Below are 16,859 nucleotides of genomic sequence, written 5' to 3'. Positions count from 1 at the left end.
TGAAGGTATTTGAAATTGAAACTTTTGCAAACAGATTTATGCATTGGGTATATTTGGCATTATCACAGTTAATATTGTAATTCACTTTATATATTCAAATTCCTCTAGTTCCAAACCAACATATTTAAGTGTATACAAAAATATATTCATTTAGGGTTATCGTTAAGTCATTTAATGATATCAGGTTTGAAGTGCAGTAGCAACTGATGCTTCATTTTCAACGAATTTTAATGATTGATGTTCATGGAATTTTTGCATCATTTGTAAGAATATATTTTTTCTATTGGATGGAGTTTATATTCTTTTGTCTGGACTAAAGGTATCTGAATCAGCTTAAATGGATAATTGTGCTGCTGTCTGGCTTGAAAGCTATTGAACAGCCATAAAACCATTAAGTATAATAAATTTTAAAATCAAAATGGATTAAAATGAACGGACTTGAGTGTCAAATACAAAACTGAAATTCTTAACAGGTATGAAATTATGAAATGATGTTGAAATAATCTAAATGAATAATTTAATCTAAAATGTCAGTACAATGCTATGATGCAATTGAAACTTCCACTACCTTGTCATTGTAAAATTTTGAAGATTCGTGAGTTTTTGTGATCAGAGTGAAACAATAAATGTTGATTCCGATGGGGATGAATGTTTTGAAAAAAATGCTTTAACGAACATGGATGAAAAGAAGTGAGTCAAATAGTTAATATTTTGAAATTGTGTGTACAGCATTGTTAAATAAGAAATATACGTAAGAACTGTATATAACTGAATTGTTAAGAAGTATTATTTTAATGGTAGAATGTTTTTATTTCATTTGTTCAATCATAAATAATTTTTAAATTTGTCTCTTGCATTTTCCTTTTCATTCTTCATTCAAAAGTTGAGTTTCTTATGGTATTAATAACATTTTTGTAATTTTTGCTTCAACTAATTTCTGAATGTGTTTGTGTAATCAGAGCCCTTTAATAATTTATTGGAAATTAGAGTCTAATTGTTGCTGTGCTAGTGGTGATGGCCTTTGCACTATGAACTTATTTTGAGCTACATATTATTAGCTGAAGACAAACATAACAAATCTCCTTAATGCTCTTACCTTAAACATTTTGAATTAATATGCAAGACAGTATTCATACATTTGAAAAATAATAGTGAAAATTTTTGTATTTAAATTTATTATTTGCATTTCTTTATCTAAAGTATGTAATTTTATGATCCTTGAAAAATCCTTGAATTTTTTTTTTTCTTCAAAAAGATTAGAAACCATGTTTAATGTAATTAAATAAAAAAAATATAATAAGATAATCAAACTTTATATATATATATTTTTTTTACATTAGGTATTATGTCTTCAGGCAGTGGGGAAGAGTTGGTACAACAATAGGAGGCAAAAAAGTAGAAAAATTTTCTAGTTCTGAAGAAGCAATATTTTCATTTGAAGCATTATACCTTGAAAAGACTGGTAATGAGTGGTGGGATCGTAAAAACTTTGTTAAGAAGCCTGGATGCATGTATCCATTAGATATAGATTATGGGCAGGTAAGACTTTATGTATTTATATCTATGCATATATATATATATATAATATACTTATAATAAAGCTCAATGTGTGTGTGTGCGTGTGTGTGTGTGTTGGCTCGCTACAGGCCAGGTCATTTGACATACAGCTATCATATTTGGTACATGTATACCTTAGAGGTCGGGAATGTGCACCTGGGGTCCCTTTTTTTGAAATTTTAATTATTAATTAAAAACTAACTTTCCCGCCAAAAAAATCTTCCATTTTCCCCACCGCCAACTTTTCCGCCAAAATAATCTTCCATTTTCCCCAACGCCAAATGATTTAGGCTTTAGTTCTTTTTTTCTCCCAACAGTAATGAGGCTAGGGTTAAGATTTTTCGGCGGATTATTTCAAACGATTCTGTTTATTTTCTTAATGTTTTATGCATTTAAAATGAAACATTGTTAATTAATCCATGTTTCAGATTCATTCTGAAGTACTTTTGAATTAAAATAACACAGAATAAAGGAAATTAAAAATGTATAATCTGCATAGCGTTACCCCAACTGGCGTAGAAAAATTCACGCAGTTGCGTTACTGTAAACAGCGAAGAAAATTCACGCCTGCGCATTGTGTTCTGATTGTTGCCATGACAACCATTATCAACAGATGATTTAAATTATATTTAGGTTAGTTGCATGCGTTTGTAAGTAAATTGTATTTATGTTAGTTCTATATTTTTTGTATATGCTTATAGTTTTAAGTACTTCGTTTTTTAAGTAGTTTTTTTTAACCTGTTTTCAATGATTCAAATTATTTTTAGGTTAGTCGCATGCTTTTGTAATTAAATTGTATTTATGTTAGTTATATATTTTTTTGTATATGCTTATAGTTTTAAGTACATCGTTTTTTAAGTAGTTTTTTTAAACCTGTTTTCGACCGATTATTTTAAATGATTAATTTTATTTTCTTAGTGTTTGATGCATTTAAAATGAAACATTGTTAATGAATCGATCTGTTCATGATGAATCTGAGAAAATTTTGTTGGCAAATTCTTGAGATATTACATAAATTAAGAAAGATATTCTTTAGTGCCCATAAAGTTTAAACATTCAGTGACTCTATAATCAGTAATCATATTATTAAAAAAAATGCTTTGTTTCAGTAAAAAATATTATTATATTAATTGCAGATTAATCATTTACACTTTAATTTAAAGCATAAATTCTACGAGGGGTAACAGAAAATTAGAGAGATACATATCACGTTATGACTGAAGGCCTTTATAATATTATGAGTGAATTATATGACTTTCAAAATTTGAAGCTTTAAAATATTTTGCTGAAGAATCTATTAAAGTTGGAATTGCGTAAAATATTTAATGGTACGACCGGAGTATTCCGGTTCAACCTATTTAATTATTAAAAATTAAACTAACATTAAGATTGGCGAACCGGCTGGTTGCCAAAGGCGGCTAGTATATAATATAATACTGGGTGTAAATTAAGGTTTGTTTTGGTTATATGAGAAAACTCTTTTCAGTTTGGAAATAAGTTTTTAGAAATTTTCCATTCAATGAATTGGATTTTATTTCATTCCTGTTAAGTATTCTCAGGAAATGTGAACAAGAAATCACCCTTTTATTAATTTTAATTTAGCTTGTTTCATGTTTAGATAAAATTCTGTAGATTATTTTATGCTCATTTCTTATTGTGTTAGAAAGTTGAAATTTTTTTATGCTTGTGTCCTCAAAGACTAAAAATTTTTGAATCTTTTTAATACTTAAATAACTGTTAATCTGCTGATTTAATTATATGATAATACTATAAGAAATATTTCCACTTCATATAAAATTTGAGAAAAATTAATTTCTAAATTCCATTATATTTATGCCATTGGATTATAAATTAAATACTTCAAATAATACAAATAATACAAAATAATTCAAATAATACAAAAAAGAATTCTCTCTTAAAATATAATGATATTTTTTAAAAATGTTTCTAATTATTTTCTTTGATGAATTATAACCAAAATGCATTTCACTTGTATTGTATTTACAAAGTCAAGGATGGATCTTGATAATAATTTCAATGGATGTAATTGGCCCTGATTTAAAAAAATGGTGAAATGGAATTAACCTATTATAATTTTAGATTCTGGACTTTTTTTTTTTTTTTTTTGCACTATGAAAATAAAAGTAACTGATGTTTAACAAATGAATATACTGATATTTTTTTTAACATTATTATTGGTAAAAAAAAGTATCATTTAATTTGATTGATCACAAACGAAATTAAATCATTATATGAAACGAAAATAAGTTTTAACATGTTTTATGTGTATATCTTATATTTTTTATTTTTATAGGAATGTGAGCAGATTAAACAAGAATTGAAACCTGGGGAAAACTCCAAGTTGCCTAAACCTGTTCAAGAATTAATTTGTTTAATCTTTGATATTGAAGCAATGAAAAAGGCTATGGTTGAATTTGAGGTAAGATGTTTTGTAACAAAAAATGTGATATTTAATTACTATTAATGATAGTAACTATTAGCTCAGAATTTAACCATTATGAATCTAACAAAAAAAAATTTACTTTATGGAATTTAAATGATTTGTGCTATTTTTCAAAATCATGCAATTAATTGTTAATTCATACTGAATATCAAAATGAACATTTCTCTAGTAGCCACCATATAGATAAGCATAATAACAATCCTCTCCAAAATACAAGAGATGGAATTAGCTGCTATCAGCTATAATACACATGCAAAAAAAAAAAAAAAAAGCATGGGTACTTTTTTGACCAATAATGGGAGTCCAGTACGTTCTTGTTATATTGAAATGACTGGACTGATTTTCTGTGGTTCTGTGGTGGGAAATTATATATTGTTGGTGGTCATTAATAACAAGTCAGAATTTTTCTCAGATGGATCACTCACTCCCTTTTCATTTTGTGTTTTATAATTTCAATTTTTTATTAAAAAAATTTGCCTCCGTTAATACTTAAATTAGCTGCACTTAGTGATCAGCTTCTTTGCCAAATTTTGGACTTTTAGACTGTTAAATGTTAATGTGGAATGCACATTTTTTAAATTAAAAGTTCACCTTTTTATTTGATAAGACTGAAAAAATATGAATTTAATTGAATGTGTCCAAACCAATTCTAACACATGAAAAAAAAATGTATATACTATGTCCAAACCAATACTACTATGAAATAAAAGTGAAAATTCTATTTGAGAAATAATGTGCAAAGAAAACTTAAAAAAAAAATCTTAATTTTAACATTGGTTAAAATACAATTAGTTTGATAATACAATAACAATTTATATTGTGTATATACATACAAATGATATTGTATACAATTGATAAACAATTGATAATACAATTAGTTTGATAAATATCAATTTCATAACACCAAAAATTAACTGTTACAAATTGTGTATCACATTAAAAAGGTTGTTAAGATAAAAAAAAATATTATGCGGCAATAAAATTGATATTATTAAAAAAGGATTTTTAAAAGTTTTAAGATAATGCAAAAAACATTTTAATGAGATAATTTTGGAAAATATATTCATCAAGTTCCATAAATAAGCCATAGTTATACCTATTTATGAGCTAAATTCAATTTTTTTTGTTCTTACTTTTTAATTTCTTTTATATCTTCTTTCCTCTGAATAAATAGAATTTTGGGGTGCCTTGTTGAGAGCATTTATATTAATATTTTGCAACTTCATTAATTGATGAAACATTAAATGCAGCAGTAAAAACATAAAAATATTCCATGCATGGATAAAGGAATTTGTTGCTATTTGACTATATATATAATGTGTGTGTGTGTGTAATATATATACACAATGTATTCAACTAAAGGAGAATGTCAATGAACCGTTAGATGATAATTTAGATAAATTCTAATTCAAAGTATACATTACTATATTAATTAGATTTTAATTTGTTTGATATGATATGTCTACATTTTATTATTTTTGGGCAGTTGCAGATACAATATTTAATAATCATTTTATTACTGTATGATAAGACTATTACTGTGATGAAAAAGATTGTATTATTTGTTTTACATATTTGAAGAGAATTTCTTAATGGAAATAAACAAGAATTATAGTATTAAATAATTTGTGTCTTGCAGGAGTTATGAATGCTTTGTAGAAATTAAATATTAGAAATAAAAAATATAATTGTAAATTTATTTTTTCTTATGTATAATTTTTTTCTTATGATGAAAAAGTAATGTGAATGTGCATTTAGAAAGCTAATAGCAATTGATTTCGTATTCAAATTATAGATTGATTTAAAGAAAATGCCCCTAGGAAAACTTTCTAAGAAGCAAATGGAAATGGCATATAAAGTTCTTGGAGAGGCTCAGCAAGTAAGGTTCTTTAGTTAATTATAAATTTAGTAAGCATTTTTATATGAACTTTAAAAAAATTGGTTGATTAGATGTGCATGTATTTTTCATATGTTTATGTCTTTGCTTTCCAATTCACCTCAACTTCAAAGCTTTGAAATTGGAAATAAAGTATGGAAATTTCTCCCTTTCATTGAGAAATGAATCCATTTTCTCTGGTCTGCTAATCTAAGTTTTAGGTACATTTTATATATGTGTAATATCATTGAACCATGAATGAGGAAAATATAATCCCTTAAAACATGGATTTACAAGTTTTTACGTGAATATAAAAATTTTAAAAATCAAAAGTTTTTTTCCTCCTATTCTTGAGAAACATAGTATAGATAATGATTTTTCTTTTTAATATATATTAATAAGTGATTTATAAGTGTTTTGTTACTAGTAATTAAAGCAAAATGTTGAGAATATTTAAATTTTAAAAATTATTGGTAGAGATAAATGGAATTATATTCTCCACATTGTTATCGTTTGAGATTTAATAGCAATATAAATATAAGGGTTCCCTTGAATTCAATGTGTAATTATCAAGGTATATTATCTCTACATAGTGATATTCATTTATCATTAAATAATAGAAATTTGAAATACTATGTAAGTTTTTAATATTATTTGTTTTATATTTAGTAGTAATGTTTGAATTTTGTGTAGAATTCTTTTTCACTGTTTATTTAGATTCTTGTGACTGGAGCAAACAATGCTAAAATTACAGATGCGTCAAATCGATTTTTTACATTAATACCTCATGATTTTGGGATGAAAAAGCCACCTCTTCTTGACAATGAAGAAATTATAAAAGTTGGTGTTTATTTTTTTTATTAACTTGTGTAATATATTAATAATATCTAAGTTTTTTGAAATATATTTTATTGATAAAATTTGACAACAGTATATATCAGGATATAAATAGAAAAAGTGTCAATGACAATTTTGTGTCAGTAAAAATTGATTCTCTGCATTCAAATCAGTATAAAAAATGATATGAAAATACTCTATCAAAGATACTTTTATTCAACTTATCTTTAAGACCAGCCTGCAAATGCTGCTTTTAATTATCTCACTATTTTGAAGAAAGGTGATAAAATACTAGAATTAAGTGCAAAATTAATAAGCTAGTTGTAACCAAGATGTTTGCATACATGGTAATTTCTGATTTGTGTCTAAAGCAATTCATAATTATGACCAGAAAAATATGTATTGTTTTGCTATACTATGTATCTAAAATATATAGTCATTTTAAACTATTCTAAATAGCAATTTTAATTGTAATAAAAAATTGTAATTTAAGAATTTATAGAATTTTAATTTGTTATGTTACTAATTTGTATGGCTCAGCGTGATTTCAATTAAAAAAAAATATGCAATTACATAATCTGCTTCAAATAATTCAGAATGTTCTCCATTAATATTTAAAATAATTTGTTGGGAAAGAAATCGGGGATCTGATTTACATTATTTTTTCTTTTTGTTTTAGTCAAAAATTGAAATGTTGGACTCTCTCATGGAGATCGAATTTGCTTACAACTTGCTCAAAGAAGAACATAATGAATCCAAAGATCCTGTTGATGAGCATTATGAGAAATTGAAAACTGATATTGAGCCTTTGCCTAAGGATAGTAAAGAATTTGACTTAGTTCAAACATATATGAAAAACACACATGCTCAAACTCATGACAACTATAAATTGAAAATTCAAGAAGTATGTATTCCCTTTTTCTGATTATATATTTTTTGAAATAATAATTTGTACCCAATAAATATTATTTCTAATTATTAATATATATATATATATATATATATTCAGTATTTTAATGTCTCAACCTTTTAGGACTCTTTTGCATCAACAGTTCTATTAATTTTGATTGGGTGTTTCCTTATCCTATTGTAATTCTGATTAATTTTGGAATTTTAAATAATTAATATCAAGAGGCCTCTTTTACTATTTTATATATATAGTGCATACATATAATTTGAATGATCAGTTAATAAACACAAGCTGAGGAAAGATATTATTTGTCATTGAATAGTCATAAATTTCTGGTGAATTTTGTTTTAATCTTATCTATAGATCTTCTTTAAAATCATGTTATTAATATTGTGTGTTAATCAAATGTAATGTCTTTTATTCAGTTTCTGTGATGACAACAGTTCTTGGAAATGTTATTGTTTTTAGGCCTCACAATATAAATAGATTTTTATATAAAAGAAATTCAGATAATCAGAATTTAAAGAGCAGACAAAACAGTTATGTCTCATTCCAGAAATAATTTATAAACTAGGGAGCTCTGCCCCCTGCTCGCTTATGCTTGCCAACCCTCAGGAACTGCTAATGCAGTTCCTCTTGGATTGTTTCATGATCCAAGCTCCAAATAATTAAATATATATTTATATGTATTTACAAATTCAAAAAAATTGTGCTTTTCTCTCAATTTTTCAAATGGATTTTCTTATGAACTATTCTTGAGCATTTTCATTCAACCTGTCTTCTTTTTTTTTATTTTTTTATTTTTATTTTTGAGGATTTCGTTTTAAAGTCGATACAGCGCGACTTAAACTCATTGTAAAAAATTTTGTGATCCTTTTGACCATTTATCTTTTGCTTTAAAATATTTCAAACCAATGTAAAAGTATCATTCGCTTGAAATCTTATCAAACCGCGGGTTGTTGTTCCTGGACGAAGTCTAAGTGTTGCCAAATGGCAATTAATTCTGCCTGATTTTGTGTGCACGTAAATGTTTTATATATAGAGATGTATATAAATCCACATTTTATATTTATTTCATTTCCTTCAACTCATTTGTGTTCTGAATGAATCTCTTACTGCTTTTAGATACCCATTATGTACTCTTTTTTTAATCCGGGGGTGGGGGCTTATATTAAAAGTTGAAAAATTTGTAGAAATTTGGATTTGTTTAGTGATTCCAATTTTTATAATAATCCACTTTAGTTAGTGGGGAATTCTTCAAAATTAACCACTTGCTAATTCTAAAAGTTGATATCAAATGCCTTTGTTTTTGTACTTTATGACAAATTTGTAAGTGACCTATGAAAGGATATTATAGACAGGGATATGGAATATTTTTTTTACTAGAATAAAAGAAGCTATGAGCTTGTTTAATATATTGAAGTTTCTATGGCTGCTTTGTGCCATTTCTTTTAATGTTTTTCCGTCTATATTATAATGCATTGTCTTAAGTACAAAAGTTAGTGAAAATTTTCGTGAAGCCTTTCTTTAATGATTGGAAACACTGTGTTCTAAAAGTGTAGGATCTAAAAAGTATCAGTAAAAGAATGTCACGCTAGTCCAGTAGTTTATCACAGTGCTTGAACAACCTTGCTGTCGCATATTGCATTATGCTGAAAAATAATGCTCTTATATCTGATGAAAATAGGTAATTAAAATGATTGTTTTCCTGTAAATTCAGCTTGTAAATTTTTATTATTTTAATATATATAATGCTAATTATATTCTTTAGATAATTTCATTTCTGTGAAGTTTTTTGATAAATCAATGGATCTAATTGATTTGCAGCACAGTCACTCTACGTCTTTAGTTACAACTAAGAAGCTTTTGGACAGTTTTTTCCCTCTGTTTAGGTTATAAATTAATTACACAATGGCTGATATACAAAATTTATATTGTATGTTCAACTTTTATATTTCAAGGCAATAATTTTCACTTATTTATATTTATATTTATTTTCAGGTGTTTAAAATCAATAGGCATGGTGAAAAGGATAAGTATAAGAAATTTAAAGATCTGCATAATAAGAAACTTTTGTGGCATGGTTCGAGACTTACCAATTATGTGGGAATTTTATCACAAGGTCTTCGCATTGCTCCCCCTGAAGCTCCAGTTGTAAGAAAATATTTTCTTATTATGCCAAGGTTGAAGTTATTCAGAAGTAATAATTTATATTGAGAGAGCCATATGTGATGAATTATGAATTTATCCAAGAAAACAAGTCTTCAAGTTTCATTGCAGATTAATAATATCAGTTTTGGCAACATATGTACTCTGCCGGTATCCAAATGTCAACCAATCTTCTTGCAAGTGTTTTTAGTAGCATTTGTGTAGTTATTAAATGTGCCATATGGATAAAGTTTTCAAATAATTTAAATTGTTAAATCTTTGCTGCTACACTATTATTTTAATGCCTGTTTAATAAAAGACTAATGGTACATGTAGTGACATCTATATTCTTGATGGTCAGTTACCATAAGATGCTATAAAAACCAATTCATAGTAGTCAATATTTCACATGGAAATCATGGTAAAAAAAGACTGGAATTTACAAATATATATATTTACAAGTAATACTTTTATTGTTAATCATATGGTTTTCTCAATATGAACAATTATTTTTGGATACCTTAATTCTGATGCCATTTCCTGTTTAAATTATGTATTGTCTGTTAATAAAAATAAGTTAAAATGTTATTATAATTCTAAATTTTATTTCAAAATTCTCTAATTTTAGACTGGTTACATGTTTGGAAAAGGTGTCTACTTTGCTGATATGGTATCCAAAAGTGCTAATTACTGCTTTACTAGTAAGAAAAATAATACTGGCCTTTTGCTGTTGTGTGAGGTAGCTCTTGGAGACATGTAAGTAATTTTTCTTCTTCTTTTTAATAGTTTTGTTAATTTTTTTTTTTTTTTTTTTTTTTTACTTAAGCAGTTTTTTTTTTCTATTTCTTAATCTGATTTTTTAAAAATTAGGTATGAAAGAACCAAAGCAGAGTTTGTTGAAAAATTGCCAAGCAAGAAGCACAGTACATTAGGTAAGTTTTATTTTATTTCTAAATAATTTATATCATTATATCTGAAGTTGATATCACTTATATGTTATGTATGTGGGTTGAAACATTTATTTAAATGTTGTGTTATTACAGAAATTTTTGGAAATTCATAAAAATAAATAAAATGAGCTTGGTTTAGTGGATGTGTAATGAAACAGTTCATTAACAACTAATAACAATTTTTCAACAAGAAGATACAGACAACAAAATACAGCCAAAACATATATAAGAATAGCAACTACAGTAAATAGCTACTCACAAGAAGCAAATCAGAGAGATTTCATGCAAATATTCATGCACATCAGATGATTGCTTTTCTCCACTGTCCACTTGCTTTATCTGAAACTGGCTGTCAACTTACTACTATCTACTTACTTTATCTGAAACTGGCTGTCAACTTATTACTAACTACTGTCTACTTGCTTTATCTGACTGTCAATTTACTACTAACATAATGCTCGATTAAACACTGACTGGCTACAATACAATGCTGTCTCAATATTCGATTTCAAGACTCAGCACATTATACAAAACTCAGCTGACTTCAATTCTGCCTCTTAAATTTTTTGCAGTTTCTGTAGTAAATCATATAAACCCCTCTAAGGATTATCATAATTCACATCCTAATGACAACATTAGTGATAAAATTCTTGTTGAATTCTGAAATCTTCCATTTCATTGCCAAGTTCGGGGTATCCATTCAACATCCATTAGGGCCACCTATGAAACAATTTTTTTACTAGGAAATCAAATACACTGAGAAGCAACATTACAAATTTGTAACAATATATTTTCTTAAATTATTGATTTGCCATTGGCATTAACAGTTCAAAAAAATTTGAAGTGAAGAGAAGGATACTTTGTTTGGGTGTAAAGCTATCATGTTTTCAAAAAACCAACTTGAGAAATTTATTTTATTTGTAGGAGATGTAGTGTAGATAAAACTGGGTGTATAGTCACTATATTATAGACATTATACTAACTGATGAAATCAGCAACAAAACCACATTACAAAGTTACAAAGTAAGGAGCATTTTATATATATATATATATATATTTATATATATATATATATATATATATATATATATATATATATATATATATATATATATATATATATATATATATATGAGTTATTTGTTTAAAAATAAAAGAAATGAGATAAATTGGAATCAAGTTGGCCATAAGGGGGGGGGGGGAGAGATCTAGTTGTTTTAATTTGGCATTTGAAATTTAATGGTTCTTTAGATAATATGGTTTATTTCAATACAGAAAACAAATGAGTATTAATCAAAGCATTACTAGATAAAATAGACCGTAAAATAATTGCTTTAATTTTGAGGTCTACTTGATAAATAAAATTGATTGGAAATTAGTAAGTCTAAACATGCTATTTTTGCAATGTAAAAAATTCTTAAGACCATGAATTAATTCTTACATTAGTTTAGTAATTCATGGGAATTTTTTTTTTTTTCAGGTATGGGTATGACAGTGCCTGATCCAAATGAGAAAACTTATATTGGAGATGTAGAAATACCATACGGCAAACCCACCCAAAGGACAAATATTTCACGTAGTGATCTTCTATACAATGAGTATCCTTTTTATTAATTGCTGGTATTTTAATATTTTTTTAGGCTTTCAGGTAAGTTGACAATGTTTTAATTTTTCTTTGAAGAAAATTGTTTTTATTAATTTAAGAAAACAAAATTTTAATTCTGATAATAAAATGTTAATTATTAATTTGATTTAAAAAAATTGAGAAGAAGTTAATAATGTCTATAGCTATCCTGAATTAATTTTTTAAATATAATTAGTAGTTAGTTTTCTTTTGTGAGCATTTATCTTTTCTATTCATATAATTATTGACTACTAATCTCTCTTACTGTAAGAAGATTAATGAATTTTCTCTACTCAATAATTGATGAAATAAATTCTAGATAGTAACATTATTATTTATTCCAACACTTGGAATGGTGTTTATTCATATTGAGAATGCAATTTCTGCTTCAGAACTTTGTTTCTTTCATGAATATTTAATATAATTATGATATTCTTTTTATATTTATTAATAATATGCGGAATTGAAAAGAAGGCAAATATAATGAAATCTAAAAGACATTAAAAAAGGGATTTATTATTTAGTTCTGAAAAAAAAAAATGTAATGTATGATATATATATATATTTCTTACAAACATGTCTGCTTAAATTGAATTAAATATAATTTTCTTTTTCATAAAAGTAAAATTTGCAGGAAAAGATTTTAAAAAATCTTTTAGCATTTACTTTTTAATTGTTTCTGGACTTAATATATTTAAGTTTTGATTTAGATAATTATTTAATGTTCATTGTTGCTGATTGTGTTTATTTTCTTTAATATTTTTAAAGATATATTGTGTATGATACTAATCAAATAAATATCAAATACTTGTTGAAAGTGGAATTCAAGTATGTGCGATAATAGGTTCCTACATCACACCATAATTTTGGACTTAAAAACTCTGCAGCTAGCTACGTGTACCTTTCTTTTTTATTGTAACAAGGGCATTTTGCTATCTCCAGCTATTTCACAGCTAGAAATTGTTTTATTGATTTTACATTGCAGTTTATGTTTCATATATTAATAAAATAAAATGTGTAAATATGTCTCCCTTTTGTCTTTAAAAACCAACATTGCAGGAGTTTAATGTGGGATTTTCAATGTAACAAATATTTTAATGTTTAATTTATTATGTCATAATATTTGATAATTTTGAGGCATTATATTGGAATTAGTATATTATTCATTTCTGTTAAATAATGCTTAGTTAAATTAAACTAATGATATAATTAATATTACACTAATTTTATTGTTAATGTAATTATTACATAAAATGCTTCACAAAAATGTCAAATTAGTTGTTTGGATATGATTTTGATAATACCCAGCATAAATATCCTCAGATCAGGATTATTGTCCAGTCAGTGGCATTGGAAAAACATATCATGTCACTAAGCATGAATATTTTCTTTTTTAATGGCTGCTTTGACTGCTATAACTGATCTTGGATTTTTAAGTACGGTACATTCACGAGCATCCAGTTTAATGTAGGGGGAATGGTAGGCAGAATAAAAAAAAGGCTGAAGTTCTATGAACTAATTTCTTTGTCCACCAATACCAGAAGACAAAGTTTTATACAAAAACTCATCATTTATAAAGCATATATTCTCGCTTCTTATTGAGTATGAAGCCTTCCATTTATTTCATGCCACGTAGAATGTGGACGTGGTTGCCACCCATTGAATCATAGAAGCAGTTGCCGGTAACATGTCGAATCGAAACAGAAAGTCACGTCCTGGTAGTTTATATACTTCCCTATACGTTTTAAGAATTTATTAGCAAAAAAGTTAGTTAAAGGATATGAACTGTTCACATTTTAACACAAATTCTGTAATGTCAAACCTTAACATTAAGTATACCCTAAGAACAATTTACGAATACTGTACGTACTGTGCAGTTATAATCAGGAACAGTGGCTACAACTGAGGTCCGTTACATACTGGCGAGACCAAAACAATGACCAACGAACAGAAAGCTGCTCTTTTTTTGTCATGTATTCTGCACACGATCCCTAAGAGAATCATAGCAGATGGCCGCTTCCAATGTTGCCAATGCAGCATCTTGCCTCCCTCATTTAATAAAGGAAACTAGGCTGGATGGTTGTGAAATGGATACTTGGGAGTGTACTGAATTATGTTTTAACATGACTTTAAAAAAAGTTTGGATGAAATCAGGTGGTTGTGTACTTCTGTTTACATTAACTACACATCCATCAGAATAAATCATGTTTGAAATTAATATTTCAACTCTGATATTGTTTTATGAGTTCAATATCAGAATTGAAATATTAATTTCAGACATGACTTTATAAGACTTTGATGCATGTAGTTTATTTAATGGTTATTGAAATTTTGTGTACAGCTTTTTAATATTTATTTTAAAATATGTAGTGTGAAGATGAGTTAAAATCTGAATAGGGCCTTATAAACAATTATTTTGAGTATTACCCCTTGTTCCTTGTCCCCCCCCCTGTCTTTTTAACCCAATTCATACATTTTATTTGGCCCAAGGGATGTTGTCCGTTATAGAAAATTATATTAGTTAAGAAGGAGAACACATACATTTCTATTATTTATATATATCAGATCTTGAAAAGTCTGAAGGATTTTTAATTGTCCTTGAAGGGTTCTTTGAATTTTTGCATCTAGCTCTTTAACACTTGTAATTCAATCTTATAGTGTTAGGTAAGCTTAAAAAAAGCAGATGGCATTTGATTATGATGTTGTTTAGTTGTCCATGTGCTACCTGCTTTCTTTTGTGTGTATAGAAATATCTCGGCTGAAGGATATGATTAGCCATATGGCTATTGACGTTATGCATTTTCCCCGCATGAAGTATAATTGATCAATGGAGGATGGAAAATTAGCCTATTCCTCTCTTGGTGTATAAAAGGTTTGGTGGCTGTAGAATAAGGCAACTGCAGCTTTAGAGTTTGAGACACTTCAAGAATTCTGTTAGAATTGTCCACTACTCCAAAAAGTTTGGGCAGATGCTTCAGAGAGGTAACAAATTGTAGCATCTCTAAAATTGGTCAATGGGTGCATACTCAAGGCCCTGCACCCAGAATACATATGTGTTGAATTTTTTTAAAGAAAATTTTAAGGTTATGAAATTTATACCCTTTATTCAATAGAACATGAAACATGTGACGTCTTAAATAGAACAGTGTTGCCATGCCACTTGAACAGGAAGAACACAGGGAATTTAAAATTCGCCTTAAAAAGCCGAGAAAATGCGGGGAAATTTGAAAATTTTCATAAAAACAGGGAATTTTAAGTCCCCCCCCACTTTTTTGCCATCTAAACAATGTCGACTTCTAAGGATTGCAAGAATATAAGATAGTAGTCATAGCTTCCAAAAATGAAACAATAACATTCGCAATTGTGTAATGCGGAAACTCACCCCTTTTCTCTCCCCCTTTTTTTCTGTGTAGATCATTCCAGTTTCGGTTTGCGAGACAGTTCTTTTTCCATAAGATTCTCGAATTGCAGCTAATGAGCATGCGCGAGACTTCTGTAACTGCTTGAAAGAATAGAATACATTTCTCTGGCGGGATTAGCAGTGTCCAATCTGCGGAAATCAGCGCGGTGGTTTTAACTTATAATAATTTATTAAATGGTTTGTTTATTATTTGAGAAACTTTGCGCTTATTCAAAGTAGATTAGAGAATTCTTTTAAATAATGAGCTGCTTAAAATTAGTATTTAATACGAACGGGGTGGATAAAAAAAAAATCAATCCTGTTTTTGCTGAATGGGTTCGAGAAGTTAACGCAAAATCCATTTGCTGAGTATTGCATTGTAAGATAATAAATTAAAGTAATATGGGGAAGCAGGCTCTTATAAATCATCTGAAAAGAGGAAAACATACAAGACTGTCTCCCAGTTCAAAAGTGTGATAGTTGATCTTGGATTTAGTATGTAAAAGGAATACAGGGAAAGATGCCTTGTCAAATCCGAAAAAGTCAGATTTAATGCCCGAAAATAAACCGATTTCGAACTTTTTAGTTCAAAAAGAATAATTTAAAACTGAATTTTGATGGCCTTTAAATCTTGTTGCGTCACATTCGTCCTTTGATGCATTCAGTGATATATCAGAAATATTTTCAGACATGTTCACTGAAAGTGAAATTGCCAAAAATCCAAGTTCTGAATTTTGTGTGACTTACAATTAAAGAGCATAAGAGGTCTCCCCCCCCCCTTAATATATAAATTTTGTCTTGCTAAATTAAATTCTAGATTATTATTTTCTAGAAGAATTTTTTTTCTGTATGTAAATATAAACCTTTTTTTAATATGCTATTATTTTGAATAATGTTAAATTGTTGCTTCCTTTTCCACTACTTAAAAACCATATTCCATTATAGCTAGTACACGAGTGCTATTCGCGCATTTCCTCGTATCCTGAATCTATGTACAGGGAAAACGCAGTTTCTCTCTCTCTCTTTTTCTAGATTTGAGTAGCAACCTTGTAGAAGTTAATGAATTCACTGAAATTAAAGCAAAGGAAATAGT

General features: G+C 27.5%; 1 protein-coding gene across 1 annotated transcript in view; it reads left to right on the top strand.

Annotated features, from left to right (window-relative positions):
* Positions 1-13,388, top strand: part of LOC129983890 (poly [ADP-ribose] polymerase 1-like) — a 44,063-nt gene extending 30,675 nt beyond the window's left edge. The window contains exons 16-25 of the mRNA XM_056093582.1: positions 1,341-1,539; positions 3,872-3,997; positions 5,817-5,900; positions 6,615-6,737; positions 7,414-7,638; positions 9,646-9,798; positions 10,421-10,548; positions 10,663-10,724; positions 12,223-12,340; positions 13,135-13,388. Of these exons, the coding sequence (XP_055949557.1) occupies positions 1,341-1,539; positions 3,872-3,997; positions 5,817-5,900; positions 6,615-6,737; positions 7,414-7,638; positions 9,646-9,798; positions 10,421-10,548; positions 10,663-10,724; positions 12,223-12,340; positions 13,135-13,207 (1,291 nt within the window). The 3' untranslated portion in view covers positions 13,208-13,388. The remainder of the gene's footprint in view (positions 1-1,340; positions 1,540-3,871; positions 3,998-5,816; positions 5,901-6,614; positions 6,738-7,413; positions 7,639-9,645; positions 9,799-10,420; positions 10,549-10,662; positions 10,725-12,222; positions 12,341-13,134) is intronic.
* The last annotated feature ends 3,471 nt before the right edge of the window (positions 13,389-16,859 follow it).

The sequence above is a fragment of the Argiope bruennichi genome, chromosome 9 (genome assembly GCF_947563725.1).
Source record: "Argiope bruennichi chromosome 9, qqArgBrue1.1, whole genome shotgun sequence".
NCBI classification, from domain to species: domain Eukaryota; kingdom Metazoa; phylum Arthropoda; class Arachnida; order Araneae; family Araneidae; genus Argiope; species Argiope bruennichi.
Note: the sequence above shows the minus strand (reverse complement) of the source record. Positions and strands in the feature narration are given on the sequence as shown.